General features: G+C 47.1%; 1 protein-coding gene across 1 annotated transcript in view; it reads left to right on the plus strand.

Moving 5' to 3' along the window:
* Positions 1 to 14,021, plus strand: part of itga3b (integrin, alpha 3b) — a 213,534-nt gene that overhangs the window by 115,916 nt on the left and 83,597 nt on the right. Inside the window, exons 5-6 of the mRNA XM_085966312.1 lie at positions 337 to 441; positions 2,366 to 2,573. Of these exons, the coding sequence (XP_085822438.1) occupies positions 337 to 441; positions 2,366 to 2,573 (313 nt within the window). The remainder of the gene's footprint in view (positions 1 to 336; positions 442 to 2,365; positions 2,574 to 14,021) is intronic.

Genomic DNA, 14,021 nt, shown 5'->3' on the forward strand with positions numbered 1-14,021 from the left:
CATATCCCTTGATCCCTTTAGCCTCAAAAAATATATCCAACTCCTTCTTGAATATATTTAATGAATTGGCCTCAACTGCCCTGTGAAGTTAGTATTAAAGCCACCTAAACCAATGAAGACATAAATACAATTCAAGGAGGATATTGCCCGAGGTGCTACAGTTGAGACTAAATGGTTCATGTCCCCGAGTAAAGGATATATTAGAAACATACTCAAGATAACTTTAGTTTCTATTGAACTTGTTGCTATATTTTCAGTGCATTGTCACAAGAAAATACTATATGAATAAGGCCCCAGGTGTTGTTTAATGTTCATTTTGTTTTCTTTTTTTAATAGGAACCATCCAAGTCGCACAAAAGAACATCACATTTTTAGAGCTCAATATACTGGAAGATGGCCCTTACCTGCTTGGAGATGTATCAAAGGCTCATAGCTACATAGGTATAGTATAGTTTCCACAATATTTTCTCTATTTTGTCCTTCCTCTGACTGGCACTGATGTATGCTGGGATATTGTACAACAGGCAGCTGCAGCCCTCCCCATTTTATACATTGGCTGTTCTCACGTCTTAGCCTAAACAGTGTTAGCCTGCAATTTAACCTGTGGCGGGGTGAATGGAACATGTAGGTCTATCCTGCCATCACCCAACAGCCAAACGCATATCCTTTCCAGCATCCCACTGCAGAATGATCAGGAACCGTAGCTACTACTGATGTCAATGTCCCTGAGCTAGGAAGGTGGAGAAAAAAAAATAATGAATTCAATTGCCCTGGACATACTCAGCACAGATCGGGGATCAAACGTGGTGTGTTTGGGTCAGTATCTCACCGAGCAGTCCATTTCCCTTGTAAACCATCAAGGGAGCTCAGATTTTATTTTTAATTTCTCTGCAAAGCAGCATGCACTTCAGATAGAAAAAGTCCTGCAGGGCAGCAGAAAAAAAACTACTGTGATAGGACTTCAAATTGAAACAGTTCTCAAAGTGTGATGTTACTTACAGAAAATGGTTATTTACACTACTGTAGTTAAAAGCAAAGAACCAGGAGATGCCCTCCAGAGAGGTATGGCCACCATCTTGGTTTCTCAATAAAAAGAGATGAACTGGGGTTTATGGGAAGTCATTTTGTGGTTCTTGCTGAGAGTTGACAGAAGAGAACAGCAATTTTAGCCCTTTTTTTATTTTACAATTTCCCCTCTGTGTGGTGCTGGGAGGAATCGATAATGTAGTTTGGGTCCCAAGATTTCCCATTGGTTCTCAGCCCGATCACAGGGTGCAGCATTCCATCTCTAGTAAGGAAGGGCAAGAGAAAAGAGGAAGGACCGTTCTGACCAGAGACTGGTTGTGGCAAGATAACATTTCACATCCCAGATGGTCCTCTTTTTAATTAAAAAAAGTAACCAAAAATGAGAATAAGCAACTTTTTTTTTAAATTTGAGCATCATGGAGCACCAGAATACTACAGCTGAGCTTCTAAAGGACATGTCTCTCTCGAGTTCAGAGCAATAGGCGTCACTGATCATTTATAAAGGCCATTGACTGCCTATCTAAAATTCAATACCCGACTCACAAGAAACCGATTGGTGCTAAAGATAGAAGAGATGTGTCTTCTGAAAGCTCGTCCAATGTGCTCGAACCCTGCTGCCCTGGCAAAAATAATTTTGTATGTATCCCTTGAATTGATAACTTCAGCTACTTTTGCGCTTCAAGTGTCACAACCAGTGCACATTGTCTAAAAAGATTTTGAATTTGAATTTCATTAATTTGCAAACCATACCGATGTATAAATCTGATCGAGTGACTTGTGGTTTTCTCCACTCAACATGTCAGAAGGTTAAGTGACCCACTGGCTGTTTGTACTGTACTTGGTTACATGTTCTGTGGCATTCATGGTAGTTGTGCTTTCAGTCCTCTTCCATGGCTTATTATTTCTGAATTACTTTCTTTAAAATGTTTTATATTTTCCTCCTTCATTTTCCCAGATAATTTCCTCTCCCTCTACCTTCTGCTGAAGGTATTGCCTCCTTGCGTGGGTACTGGGTGGGTGCCCTCCGGTACCTCGCCAAAGTGGCCATTGTTCGTGTGTGGCCCTAGACAGTGAGCGACGGTAGGCTATTCAACTACAGGGGCATCACAGTGAAGCTCACCTAATGTCCACTCACATGCACTTTAGCAGGGGCTGGTGGTGAATCAGGTGATGCACTGAGGCTAGTTACAGTGCCTCAGCTGAGATCTGTGAATACGGCAGATTGCACCTTGAACTTGCAATCTTTCTGACCTGTGTGGTTTAACTGCTCAGTGCCTTAGCCAGGAGAGCTTATTCAATGTTCTCATTGCTAACCTTTGAGCTTTTCCTTTCCTCATAGGATACTCGCTCACCGCTGGAAAGAGGATCACACATGAAGAGGACTTCAGCTACGTGGCAGGAGGCCCCCGCTATAATCACACAGGGGCGGTGTTTCTACTTGGGCAGGACAAAGTAAACGACCTAAATATAGAACACACTATAGCGGGAAGTCAAACAGGGTCATACTTTGGGAGTTCAGTGGCTGTTGCTGATCTTGACAACGACAGGTAGGTAATGTGGAGCTTTCCAACTTGCTGTAGGAGTGCATCAGCTTTTCTCCCACGACCATTTGAATGGTGTTGAAGGGATACTCTTCCTTCTCAGGAAATTCTGTGAGCAGACCCGTGCCCCTGAAGTAGCCAGAAAGAGGCCCAAACCTGATGGTCACTGGGAAAAACATTGTAACTGAATCTCCTGTGGTGCTCGCCTCTCCTGACACATTTTCTCAAGGATTGTTTGACTTTTCATTGGAGAATTCAAACTAAACTAGATTTATGAGATTGGCGATTCAGTGACCTTATACACCAAGCCCATAAACGGGAGCAGCTGCTCCTTTATTATAGTTAGATATAAGAAAATATTATTTAAAAACCACTTAATAGAAAATAACTCGTAGGAAGACCAGCAGAGTGATTTTTTTCAGACTGTTCGAGCTGAGGAGTGAGCTGCACTGTTCCGTATGGATCAGCAGTGGTGTTGGAGGTGGGGGCAGGCAGATCAGATAGACTGGGGGCAGGAGGGGGCCGCATACCTGAGGGCAATCTCCAACCTGATATTGTGCCCTCCTGTGTGAGGTTTTAATCTGGGTGAAAGTGGGATTAGGAAGAAGCAAAGCTGCAAAACCGACTGCTACCCCAACTGGGAAAACAAGGAAGAAAGAGACAATCTTCTCACAGCACAGTCTTCAGAATGGCTACCAAATGGTGTATATGTAACTTCAGGTGGGAGTTTAATGATCTATAGCCTGAAATTGAGACTTGGGTACTCAGTGCAGTCTAATGATTTTTATCACTCAGTTGTACTTAGTTTATAATCCTAGTAAAATCCTCATTTTGCACAATAAATTTAATGGAGGAATTAGCTTTGTCCCCATTTTAAGCTTGCGAGTGGGGAAAAGGAGCATGTGTTAGTGTCCAAACATGTCGCTGACCAACAAGCAGCAGCCTAACGTGCAAGTGTTCCTCTGCATGTACTTGTACATTAGGATTAATGAAAGACAATGCTGCTGATGACTGCAGGAATCAACGTGCGCAGCAGCCGAGCATCTGCTCTGATTTTGTAACTTGTATAGGATGTATGAACACGTGTTCCTTTAGGATTTGGAGTGTTGGTGCTTTCTGCCCTACGAATATTATTGCCTCAGTCTTGTGCAGCAGTGAAGCAACAGTGATTTGTAGTTTCAGAAACTCGTAATGATTTGAACGTCCTGTGTACACGTGAACACTTGCAGAAGAGCCCCCCCCCCCCCGCGCTAGAGCTAAATAAAGAAGGCAACGTTTCTTCCGTCATTCTTTTGATAACATTACAGGAGAAATTTTCCTCTTCCCTGTGCCATGGAACGTATGCATAGGAGAGAGGAAAAAGGGGTGGAGGTCCGTTATGTCAGATCTTCACCAAGTTGTGCTGCCTCTGAATTTCCTGGGTCTTTCTCAGTGGACACAACAGGGCCTCTATCTGCAGTAGGCAGAGTCTCAGCTTTACGATTGTGAGGTGGGAGGGGACATTCCCGGATCCCCTCTTTTTCCTGGACTTCTGCTCATTGGATAATACAGCATTCAGGTGCTTGGTGCAATAGCCTGCTCCGTGACCCCTCTGGACCGGGGGGGTGTTCCTGGAGAACATGTGGGCAAGTGTTACAGTTTATTTAATGATCTCCATCTCAGGATGATTTTGAAGTACTTTTGAGATCTTCTAGTTGCTGCTGCTGCTCTAGGCAGCCCGGACAGGTCTGCAGTTGTGCCCCCACTCCCTTTTGTCAATGCACAGCTGCAGAGCCCAGAGAGCGGCGGGCCTCTGCCTGGAGTCCACCAGGGCCATGCAAATAACCCAGGGGATGGAAAATGTGAGCAACTGTCTCTTTTCAGACGCAGTGTACTTGAGGGTACACGGCACCTGACTGACACCCAGCAAGTACCAATTGAGGAGAATCTGTACGCACCCTGTATGAAGGAGCAGAAACCTTGCACCCAACACACGACCTACTCCATGAACAGCAGGAAGAGGAAATCCTTTCATCAGGTCCTGTAAATTGTTCTCCACAACCTTGATAAGACGGTTCCTGTTGGCCTTCAGTGCACTTAACAGCGCAGACTGAGTCACTGATGAGGTTAATAGGCTCTCCTGTATTTGTACTTTGTCGTCTGTTTATTGTGTCTGCTTCAGTCTCATAAACATGTTCAGTCACGTTTGATTTATATTTTGGATCCTGCCCATTTTCTTTTCAAGTGGTTTGCTCTTCTCCTTGCAACTTCTTCATCATTTATTTTTACAGCCAGATTTCAAAAAGTAAAAAGAAATATTTTATTCACGAGCTTAAGTTATGTTAAATTGTACAGTGCAGCTGCACAGCACAAGCATTGCTAGCTTGCCCACTATCCAGCAGAGGATGCGTTCTCAGTAAACACAATGCAATGTGAGCTGGATTTCTTCCTAGCCCAGTGTCGGATGGTGCATAGCACTTGATGGTTCTGTTAAATCTTTCTAAATAAGATTTAATGGGGGAAAGATTTGGTTGATTAGCGCCTCCCGTTGGCACCCTAAGAGGGTGCTAGCGGGGCACGAAGCAACTAGGGCGCGGCGATGTTTGCGCCGCTCGCGAAATTGACCAGACATTTTGTGGCGACACTAAACACTACCGTCACGATCTCCTGCGCCCGCAGATTGTGACATCAGTCGAGCGTGCAACGCCCCCGACCGGATATTGAGTGGCACCCCCTGCCTTTCCGCCTGTCGCTAGCAACGACAGGTAGTGGGGAACGTTTTGCATTTGGGAAGGGACTGGGGGAGTGCTATTTAAAGGCGGCCGCTTCCTGCCTCTCTTTGTCAGCGAAATTTTTGCACCACCCATTCAAAGAGAGAGAGAGAGAGAGACTTCTGGAGAGATTCAATGCTGTGTGAAGGAGTTTTGGGTACTGAGCAGCACTCTGCAGGTTCATTTGGATTTGACCTTCCTTACATCGATTTAGAAGAGACTGTGAGGGCTGCACTCTTTCCCTGGGCCTCTCCATTGTTTTTTCCAGCAGAATTGATGTACAGGTCTCTCCAGGCCGAGATTCAAGGCTGCAATGAGCAGGGTGTGGATGGAGAGCAAGATCGACCCTCCCCTTTAAGAACTGGCCGGCGCCAGTGTGTCTGTGTTCCATTGCTGACTGACATCACATGAGCTTCGCCAGTGCTCTGAGGTAGCGCCTTGAGAGGTGTGTAACGCCTGATTTAGCACTTAAATCACCTCCAGGGGCGCTAGAAGCCAAGTTTGCAGTCGGAGGTGATAATTAGCACCAGGCGCTAAACTTTGCGCCCGGCCGATAATTGCGCCCCAAATGGGACGATACTGAATTTCTCCCCCAATGTTTCTTCAGTGAGTGCCTTTTCTTTTCCCTTTCCAATTTTTTTCTATCCTCTTCTGAATGGTGTCCGAGTTGGCTCTGTGGTAGCTCGGAGTCAGGAGGTTGTGGGTTCAAGGCCCATTCCAGTGACATAATCTAGCTGACACTTCAGTGCAGTTGTGAGAGTGCTGCACTGTCGGAGATTCCGTCTTTTTAAGATATGTTAAACTGAGGCTCCATCTTCACGAAATAACAACAGAAAATGCTGGAAAAACTCAGCAGGCCAGGCAACATCCGTGGAGAGAAATTAGAGTCGACGTTTCGGGTCGAAACCCTTTTTCAAAACTGGAAAGGAAATGAAATAGATCGAAGGCAGGGCTGGGGCGGGAACAAAAGAAGTAAAGAGACATTAAGAGGTATTCATAACCAGACGAGATGGTAATAGGACAGTGGAGACAAAAGACGGCTGAGATTAGGTGTGAAGTGCACTGGCAGAATGGGAGACAGCTGCCATGTGTGTAAAGTCTGTGGGTTGTTTAGTTAATACACAGACTCCAAGAGTAACTTAAAATAGGACTTTACTATTCGAAGGTCAGGGCGAATCTGCCCAATAATCCTGACACAGCACTTATATACCGGTGTGGTCACTGTCGGTATTACAGTATACAGAAGCCAACAAAGTAGTGCAACACCTAAAGTAGTTCTCTTAAAGGTGGACAGTTACATACACTACAATCCTCCCTTTTTAGCTTACAACATACTGATTCCCCATTAAACATACATTATAACATATATACAACTTTATGCAAGACAGTTCACAGATTCAGTCTCTCTGGAGGTTTCCGGACTCTGTCCGGATAACGCCTCGGTGGTGTCGTAACTCCCGGCGGGGTAGCAGGTGCTTCTGGCAAGGTCGATTCGGCTTGAAGGACAGTGTCAGGTTCATCTGATTCCAGTATTACCAGATCGGAGGTAGGTGTTCTGGGTATCTCTGTCTCAACATTAACCGTGTAAGGTGGTGGAGTAGGTTGGCCATTTGTGGCTGACCCTATGATCTGGTCAACATGGCACCTTATTATACTGTCCCCAATGTCCACCGTATACATCAACGGCTCTAGCCTTTTTCCAATAGTTCCAGGCTGCCATTTCTCGGTACGGTAGTCCCGGGCCAAAACTTGTTGACCTATCTGAAAAGATCTAGTTGGCCTTTCATTCATGCCCTGGAATTGCCGGTTCTCTACGTCCCTTCTGACGTTTGGCTTAAGCAAATCCAGCCGGCATCTTAGTCGTCTATTAAAAAACATCATGGCGGGAGTTTGATTTGTGACCGCATGTGTTGCATTCCTGTACGCCAACAAGAAGCTATCCACCTTATGTTGTAAGTTAATGGCTTCATTACCCATGGCCTTTATGGCCTTCTTGAAGGTCTGGACAAACCTTTCAGCCAATCCATTGGAGGCGGGATGGTATGGGGCTGACGTGTAGTGCTTAACCCCATTGCTCTTTAAGAATTTCTTGAATTCTTCGGACACAAATTGCGGTCCATTATCAGAACAGATCTGTTCCGGCAGCCCATTCCTAGCAAACATGGTCCTTAACACTGTGATGGTTTTTTCTGTGGTGGTGGTGGACATCTTTATTACCTCCGGCCACTTGGAGTGTGCATCCACCGCTATTAGAAACATTGAGTCCATAAATGGACCAGCAAAGTCGATGTGTACCCTTTGCCAAGGAGATGAGGGCCACTCCCATGGATGCAGAGGAGCCTGTGGTGGCGCGTTTTGGACCTTCTGGCATCCTAGTCAGCTCTTAGTGATTTCTTCGATGTCCCCATCAATGCCTGGCTACCACACAAACGCTCTTGCTAGGTTCTTCATTTTCACTCCACCCAGATGTCCCTCGTGCAGCTCCTTTAACACCTTCTGTTGAAGTTTGGGTGGAATCTAGATCCACACATCAGGGTGCCTCGACACACTGACAGCTGTTCTTTTCTCTGCGAAAATGCTGGCAGCGTTGGTTCGCCCTGTGCTGGCCATCCCTCCACCGTTAAATCATAGACTCGTGAGAGAGTCGGGTCATTTCTTGTTTCGTTTTCGATCATCGAATTTGTTACTGGTAGACATTCCACTATGGATGAGTGGAACATCTCTACCGGGTCCACTGTAGTCGCTTCTTCTACTATTGGCAATGGCAAGCGCGACAACCCATCAGCATTTCCATGCTGTTTGCACCTTTTGTATTCGATGTCATATTGGTGTGCCCCAAGTAACACGGACCACCTCTGTAACCTTTGCGCTGTCACGGTGGAAACGGCCTTGTGAGGGTTGAATATGGACACCAACGGCTGGTGGTCTGTCAGTAATGTGAACTTCTTGCCCTGCAGGTAATGATTGAATTTCTTTACGCCCCACACAAGGCTGAGGGCCTCCCTATCTATTTGAGCATAATTTCACTCCGCGGAGGTCAATGATCGGGACGCGAATGCCACTGGCCTTTCCGAGCCATTTGGTAACTTGTGTGAAAGTACTGCTCAAATTCCATAGGGGGAAGCATCACAAGCTAGACGAAGAGGTAACGTTGGGTTGAAATGAGCCAACACTTCTTCAGAGGTAATCAACGCCTTGCTTCTGCGAAAGGCCTTTTTACATTCCTCACTCCACTTCCATGGTACTTCTTTCCGCAACAGAGCATTCAGCGGATGCAGCACCGTGGATAGATTCGGCAGAAACTTGTGATAATAATTAATCAACCCCAAGAATGATCTTAACTGTGATACGTTTTCCGGAGCGGGGGCCTTCACGACAGCTTCTATCTTGTCAGGTGACTTGTGCAGCCCCTCTCGGTCAATGACATGACCGCAGTACGAGATCCGTTTTTGGAAGAACTCACATTTCTTGCGATTAACTCGAAGGCCATATTCCTTCAACCTAGTGAGCACCAGTTTCAAATTTGTGAGGTGTTCTTCCTCGTCTTCTCCCGTAATCAGGATATCGTCTAAGTAACACTGCGTGCTTGGAATTCCTTGTAATACCTGCTCCATGGCCCTCTGCCAAATTGCTGGAGCCGAAGCTACCCCAAAAACCAGTCTATTATAACGATACAAGCCTCTGTGTGTGTTGATGGTGAGGTACTGACGCGACTCTTCCTCGACTTCCATTTGCAAGTATGCCTGTGCCAGGTCTATCTTGGTGAAGTGTTTCCCTCCAGCCAACGAAGCAAAGATATCTTCAATCCGCGGAAGCGGGTATTGTACCGTGTGAAGCACCGGATTCACTGTGATCGTGAAGTCTCCGCAGATGCGGACCTTCCCCGGTCCCCCTGGCGTGTTACTTGGTGAAGACTTCATGACGGGAACAATGGGCGTGGCCCACTCACTCCAGTCCACTTTTGACAGTACCCCTGATCGTTCAAGTTCTTCCAGTTCTGCCTCCACAGCAGGTCGTATCGCGTAAGGTACCGATCTGGCTTTGAAAAATTTTGGGCTTGCATGTTCTGCAATCTTAACCTTTGCTTTAATTCCTTGCAGTGTTCCCAGTCCTTGCTGGAATACCTCTTTAGCTTCGTCTAATATTCTGGACAACCGTTCAGGTTTGGCATCTTCCTTTCCGGAATCTACCGTCATGGTGTTTAGTGAATGCCAGTCTATCTTTATTTTCCTGATCCACTCCCGTCCCAGAAGTGGTGGACCTCCCTCAGGCAACACATACAGGTCCATCCTTTGGTGCTCTTTGTCCTTGTATCTCACCTTGACTTCTATCTTTCCGATGGGGTATACTTTGTGCCCCGTGTATGTCGTCAATACTAGTTCCGTATCCCGTAGGGGAATATGCTTGAATAACTTTTTATAATCATGCTTATTCATGACCGTCAACGCCAATCCGGGGTCCACTTCCATTTTCACTTGGACTTTTGCAATCTGTAGTGTGATCCAGATAGCTTGTCGGTCAGCTTCATTACTCACATTGTGAATTCTCAGACTATCCAGTTCCTTGCAGTTGGAGTGTGAGTCCGAATTCTGTTCTTCCGGACTCTTCCTAGTCACCTCATGTACCTTTCTGTACCTCTTTTGTGGTGACTCATTATTGTTGGTCTTCTTTCCTGACCGGCATACCTTAGCTATGTGACCGAGCTTGCCACATTTCCTACACTCCTGGTTTTTAAACCAGCATTGGTTCTGGTCGTGTGTTGTCTTCCCACAACGATAGCATTTCGTTGTACTCGAAGTAATTTGCTGCACCCTGAGTGCCGCTGCCTTTAGCTGCATTTCCGCCGTTCCTTTCGCTGCGGCTTCGTTCGATGCAGCAATAAGGACAGCCTTCTCAAGTGTAAGATCGTTCTCTTCGAGCAGTCGTTTTTGTGTTTCTTCCTTCGACATTCCGCACACGAATTTGTCTCGCAATGCCTCTGTCAGATTCCCTCCAAACTGGCAGTGTTCCGCTAGTCTACGCAGTTCGACCAAGTATTCTGCGTTGCTTTCGTCTTTCCTTTGCGTTCTCGCATAGAATTTGAATCGTTCCGCCAACATCAACGGTGTGGGGTTCAAGTGATCCTTCAGAACAGCCACAATATCATCGAAAGTCTGATCCGCCGGTTTAGCTGGTGATAGTAGATGCTTCAAGAGCCCGTATGTCTTCGCGCCCATCGAGTTTAGCAAGGTTATAGCTTTGTCATCTTCTTCTATTTTATTGGCCTCACAATAGATCTCAATGCGTTCCACATACGTGGCCCAGTCTTCTAACTCGGAATTAAAATCGTTGATGTTACCACGCTTAGGCATCTTCCTCTCTTCCTGATAACACCACGAATTATTTCTTTAAATTTTCTTTTTTTTTTCCAAGATGGCGGTTCCCGCGAAAATGGCGGTTTCCCGCGCTTATCTTCTCTCCCCGCCCACTTCAATGGCGGTTTCCCGCTTCTGTCGTCTTCTCCGCCTAATGGCGGCTTCCCGCGTTTCTTCCCCTGGCGGGAGGGGTACACTTTCCCCACGGGCGACGGCCGGTGGCTTTCAGGTTCACAGCCTGCGCGTCGGCTTCAGTGCTTTCCCTTTTCTCGGCAGGGCAACCGGCGCTGGGTACACCCCGTTGACGGCGAACAGTTTCAGCCGCTGGGCTGGCTCTCGCTCAGTTCCCCTTGCTCGGGCTCTGTCTCTCTCCCGCTCGCTCGGCTCTACCGGCGCTGGGTACACCCCGTTGACGGAGAACAGTTTCAGCCGCTGGACTGGCTCTCGCTCAGTCTCCCTTGCTCGGGCTCTGCCTCTCCCGCTCGCTCGGCTCCCAATCGCGCCTCCCAGCCCTCTCGCAGTCCGGTGCTTCCCTCCCCAGCTGCGGCTGAGTTTATCTCTTCCCGCGCCTAAGTTCCCGGTCGCAGCGCTTCGTGGCTTCGGTCGCTGCCCGGCCTTTGTCGCGGTCTAGCTGTCTTACGACGCCGTTGCGTCCCCCAGCCTGTCTGTACCGCGGCTTCCTTGCTCCATGCTGCCCCAGTCTCAGCGCCTCTGGACCCGACTTCTGTCCGGCTCCTTTCCCCCTCGACCGTGGTCGAGTGCACCGCCCTTATCCTCCGGTTATTCTTTTTACTTTCCCTTACTCACAGTCACCGTGGCCGCCTTGCTTCTCGTGCTGATCGGCTCACTCCTCACCGTGGCAGAAGGGACAGTCAGTGCCTGTTGCTGATGGAAGTCTTTGTCTCTAAATTCTTCCTCCTTTCTAGTTCTGCAGCCTCGAGTTTTCTCCCAGCAGAACGACGAGGGCGGTTGCCTCTTCTCGACGCTCGTTAACTGCTTCGGAAGTATTGTTGCCGCAGGGTACGATCGGACTCGTCGCCACTGTAAAGTCTGTGGGTTGTTAAGTTAATTAATACACAGACTCCAAGAGTAACTTAAAACAGGACTTTACTATTCGAAGGTCAGGGCGAATCTGCCCAATAATCCTGACACAGCACTTATATACCGGTGTGGTCACCGTCGGTATTACAGTATACAGAAGCCAACAAAGTAGTGCAACACCTAAAGTAGTTCTCTTAAAGGTGGACGGTTACATACAGTAGTTCTCTTAAAGGTAGATGGGTACATACACTACAATGTGGGAGAGAGAAAAAAAAGGAAAGGGGGTGGGGGAGGGAAAACCCAAAACAAAGGGGTGGAAAAAAAATATAAGTAAAAATGTAATAGGGGCCGAGGTTATGATCTGAAATTGTTGAACTCGATATTGAGTCCGGAAGGCTGCAAAGTGCCTAATCGAAAGATGAGGTGCTGTTCCTCGAGTTTACATTGAGCTTCCGTGGAACAATGCAAGAGGCCAAGGACGGTGAGGTCCGAGTGGAAATGGAGTGGTGAATTAAAATGACAGGCGACCAGAAGCTCGGGGTTACCCTTACGGACTGAACGGAGGTGTTCCGCAAAGCAGTCACCCAATCTGCGTTTGGTCTCCCCAATGTAGAGGAGACCGCATCGTGAGCAGCGAATACACCCATCTTCACCCTCGGGTGAATAAAACATTCCATGGCAATTCTTGAAGAGCAGGGGCGTGCTACTGGTGTTCTTGCCAACATCTATTCCTCAACCAGCACCACTAAAAAACAGATCATCAGGTCATTTATCTCATTGCTGTTTGTGGCACCTTGCTGTGTGCTAATTGGTTGCCTTGTTAAGAACATAAGAAATAGGAGCAGGAGTAGGCCATTTGGACCTTTGAGCCTGCTCCACCATTCAGTAAGATCATGGCTGATCCACCTCATCTCCACTTTCCTGCACTATCCCCATATCCCTTGATTCCCTTAATATTCAAAAATCTATCTATCTCTGTCTTGAATATACTCAACGACTGAGCCTCCACAGCCCTCTGGGGTAGAGAATTCCATAAATTCACCACCCTCTGAGTGAAGAAATTTCTCCTCATCTCAGTCCAAAATGGCCAACCCCTTATTCTGAGACTGTGACCCCTGGTTCTGGACTCCCCAGCCCAGTTTCCTACATTACAACAATGACTACACTTCAAAAGAGCTTCAGTGGCTGTGAAGCGCCTCCAGATGTCCTGAGGCCATGAAAGATGCTATATAATTGCAAGTTCTTCTTTCTTTCTTGAAGGCACTGAATCGTGCAGGTGTCTGCTTCCACGGGTGTTGGCTGCCCTCCAGTACTTCACCCAACGAGTTTGCACATTCTCCCCGTGTTTGCGTGGGTTTCCTCCGGGTGCTCCGGTTTCCTCCCACAGTCCAAAGATGTGCGGGTTAGGTTGATTGGCTATGATAAATTGACCCTTAGTGTTAGGGGGATTAAATACGTGGGGTTACGGGGATAGGGTGGGATATGTGTCGGTGCAGGCTCGATGGGCCGAAATGGCCTCTATCTGCACTGTGGGGTTTCTGTGATTCTGTGAAGTGGCCACTTTTTATGTTAGAACCTAACGATATGTCCACCAGCTATTTTATTATGGCCCACAGCTAATCTCTATGCTATTCTCATCTGATACACATACTTACCCTTCCAACCCCCCCCCCACCCCCTCCACGCACATATTGCAGCAGGGACTACTACATAGTGATTCCGTAGCCCATGGATGTGAGACCAACGGCAATCCGCTACTATCCTCTCAGCTGAGATCAGCTAACATAACATAGGCTCGGGATGGAGTCAAGGATCTTTCTGATTTATATGGCTCACAATGAACATTCAATTACCAACCAAATTATTGGGGTAGGGGAATTCTCTTTTAAGCACAAGCAACTTGTGCAGTGAAACTAGACATGTAAAAAATTCCCCTTCAATGAAATATTGTGGGGATTCAAATCTCATAGCACTTCATATATTGCTTATCTTACATTTGATAAACAGATGGTTGGAGGTCAATCATCACAGCCCCAGGACATCGCTGCATGAGTTCCTCAGGGCAGTGTCCTAGGCCCAACCATCTTCAGCCGCTTCATCAATGACCTTCCCTCCATCATAAGGTCAGAAGTGGGGATGTTTGCTGATGACTGTACAGTGTTCAGTGTCATTTGCAACTCCTCAGATAATGAAGCCGTCCATGCCCGCATGCAGCAAGACCTGGACGACATTCAGGCTTGGGCTGATGAGTGGCAGGTAACATTCGCGCAACGCAAGTGCCAGGCAATGTCTATCTCTAAAAAGCGAGC

Source organism: Somniosus microcephalus, chromosome 24, assembly GCF_052327205.1.
Source record: "Somniosus microcephalus isolate GS21.2 chromosome 24, FLI_Smic_1.0, whole genome shotgun sequence".
NCBI classification, from domain to species: domain Eukaryota; kingdom Metazoa; phylum Chordata; class Chondrichthyes; order Squaliformes; family Somniosidae; genus Somniosus; species Somniosus microcephalus.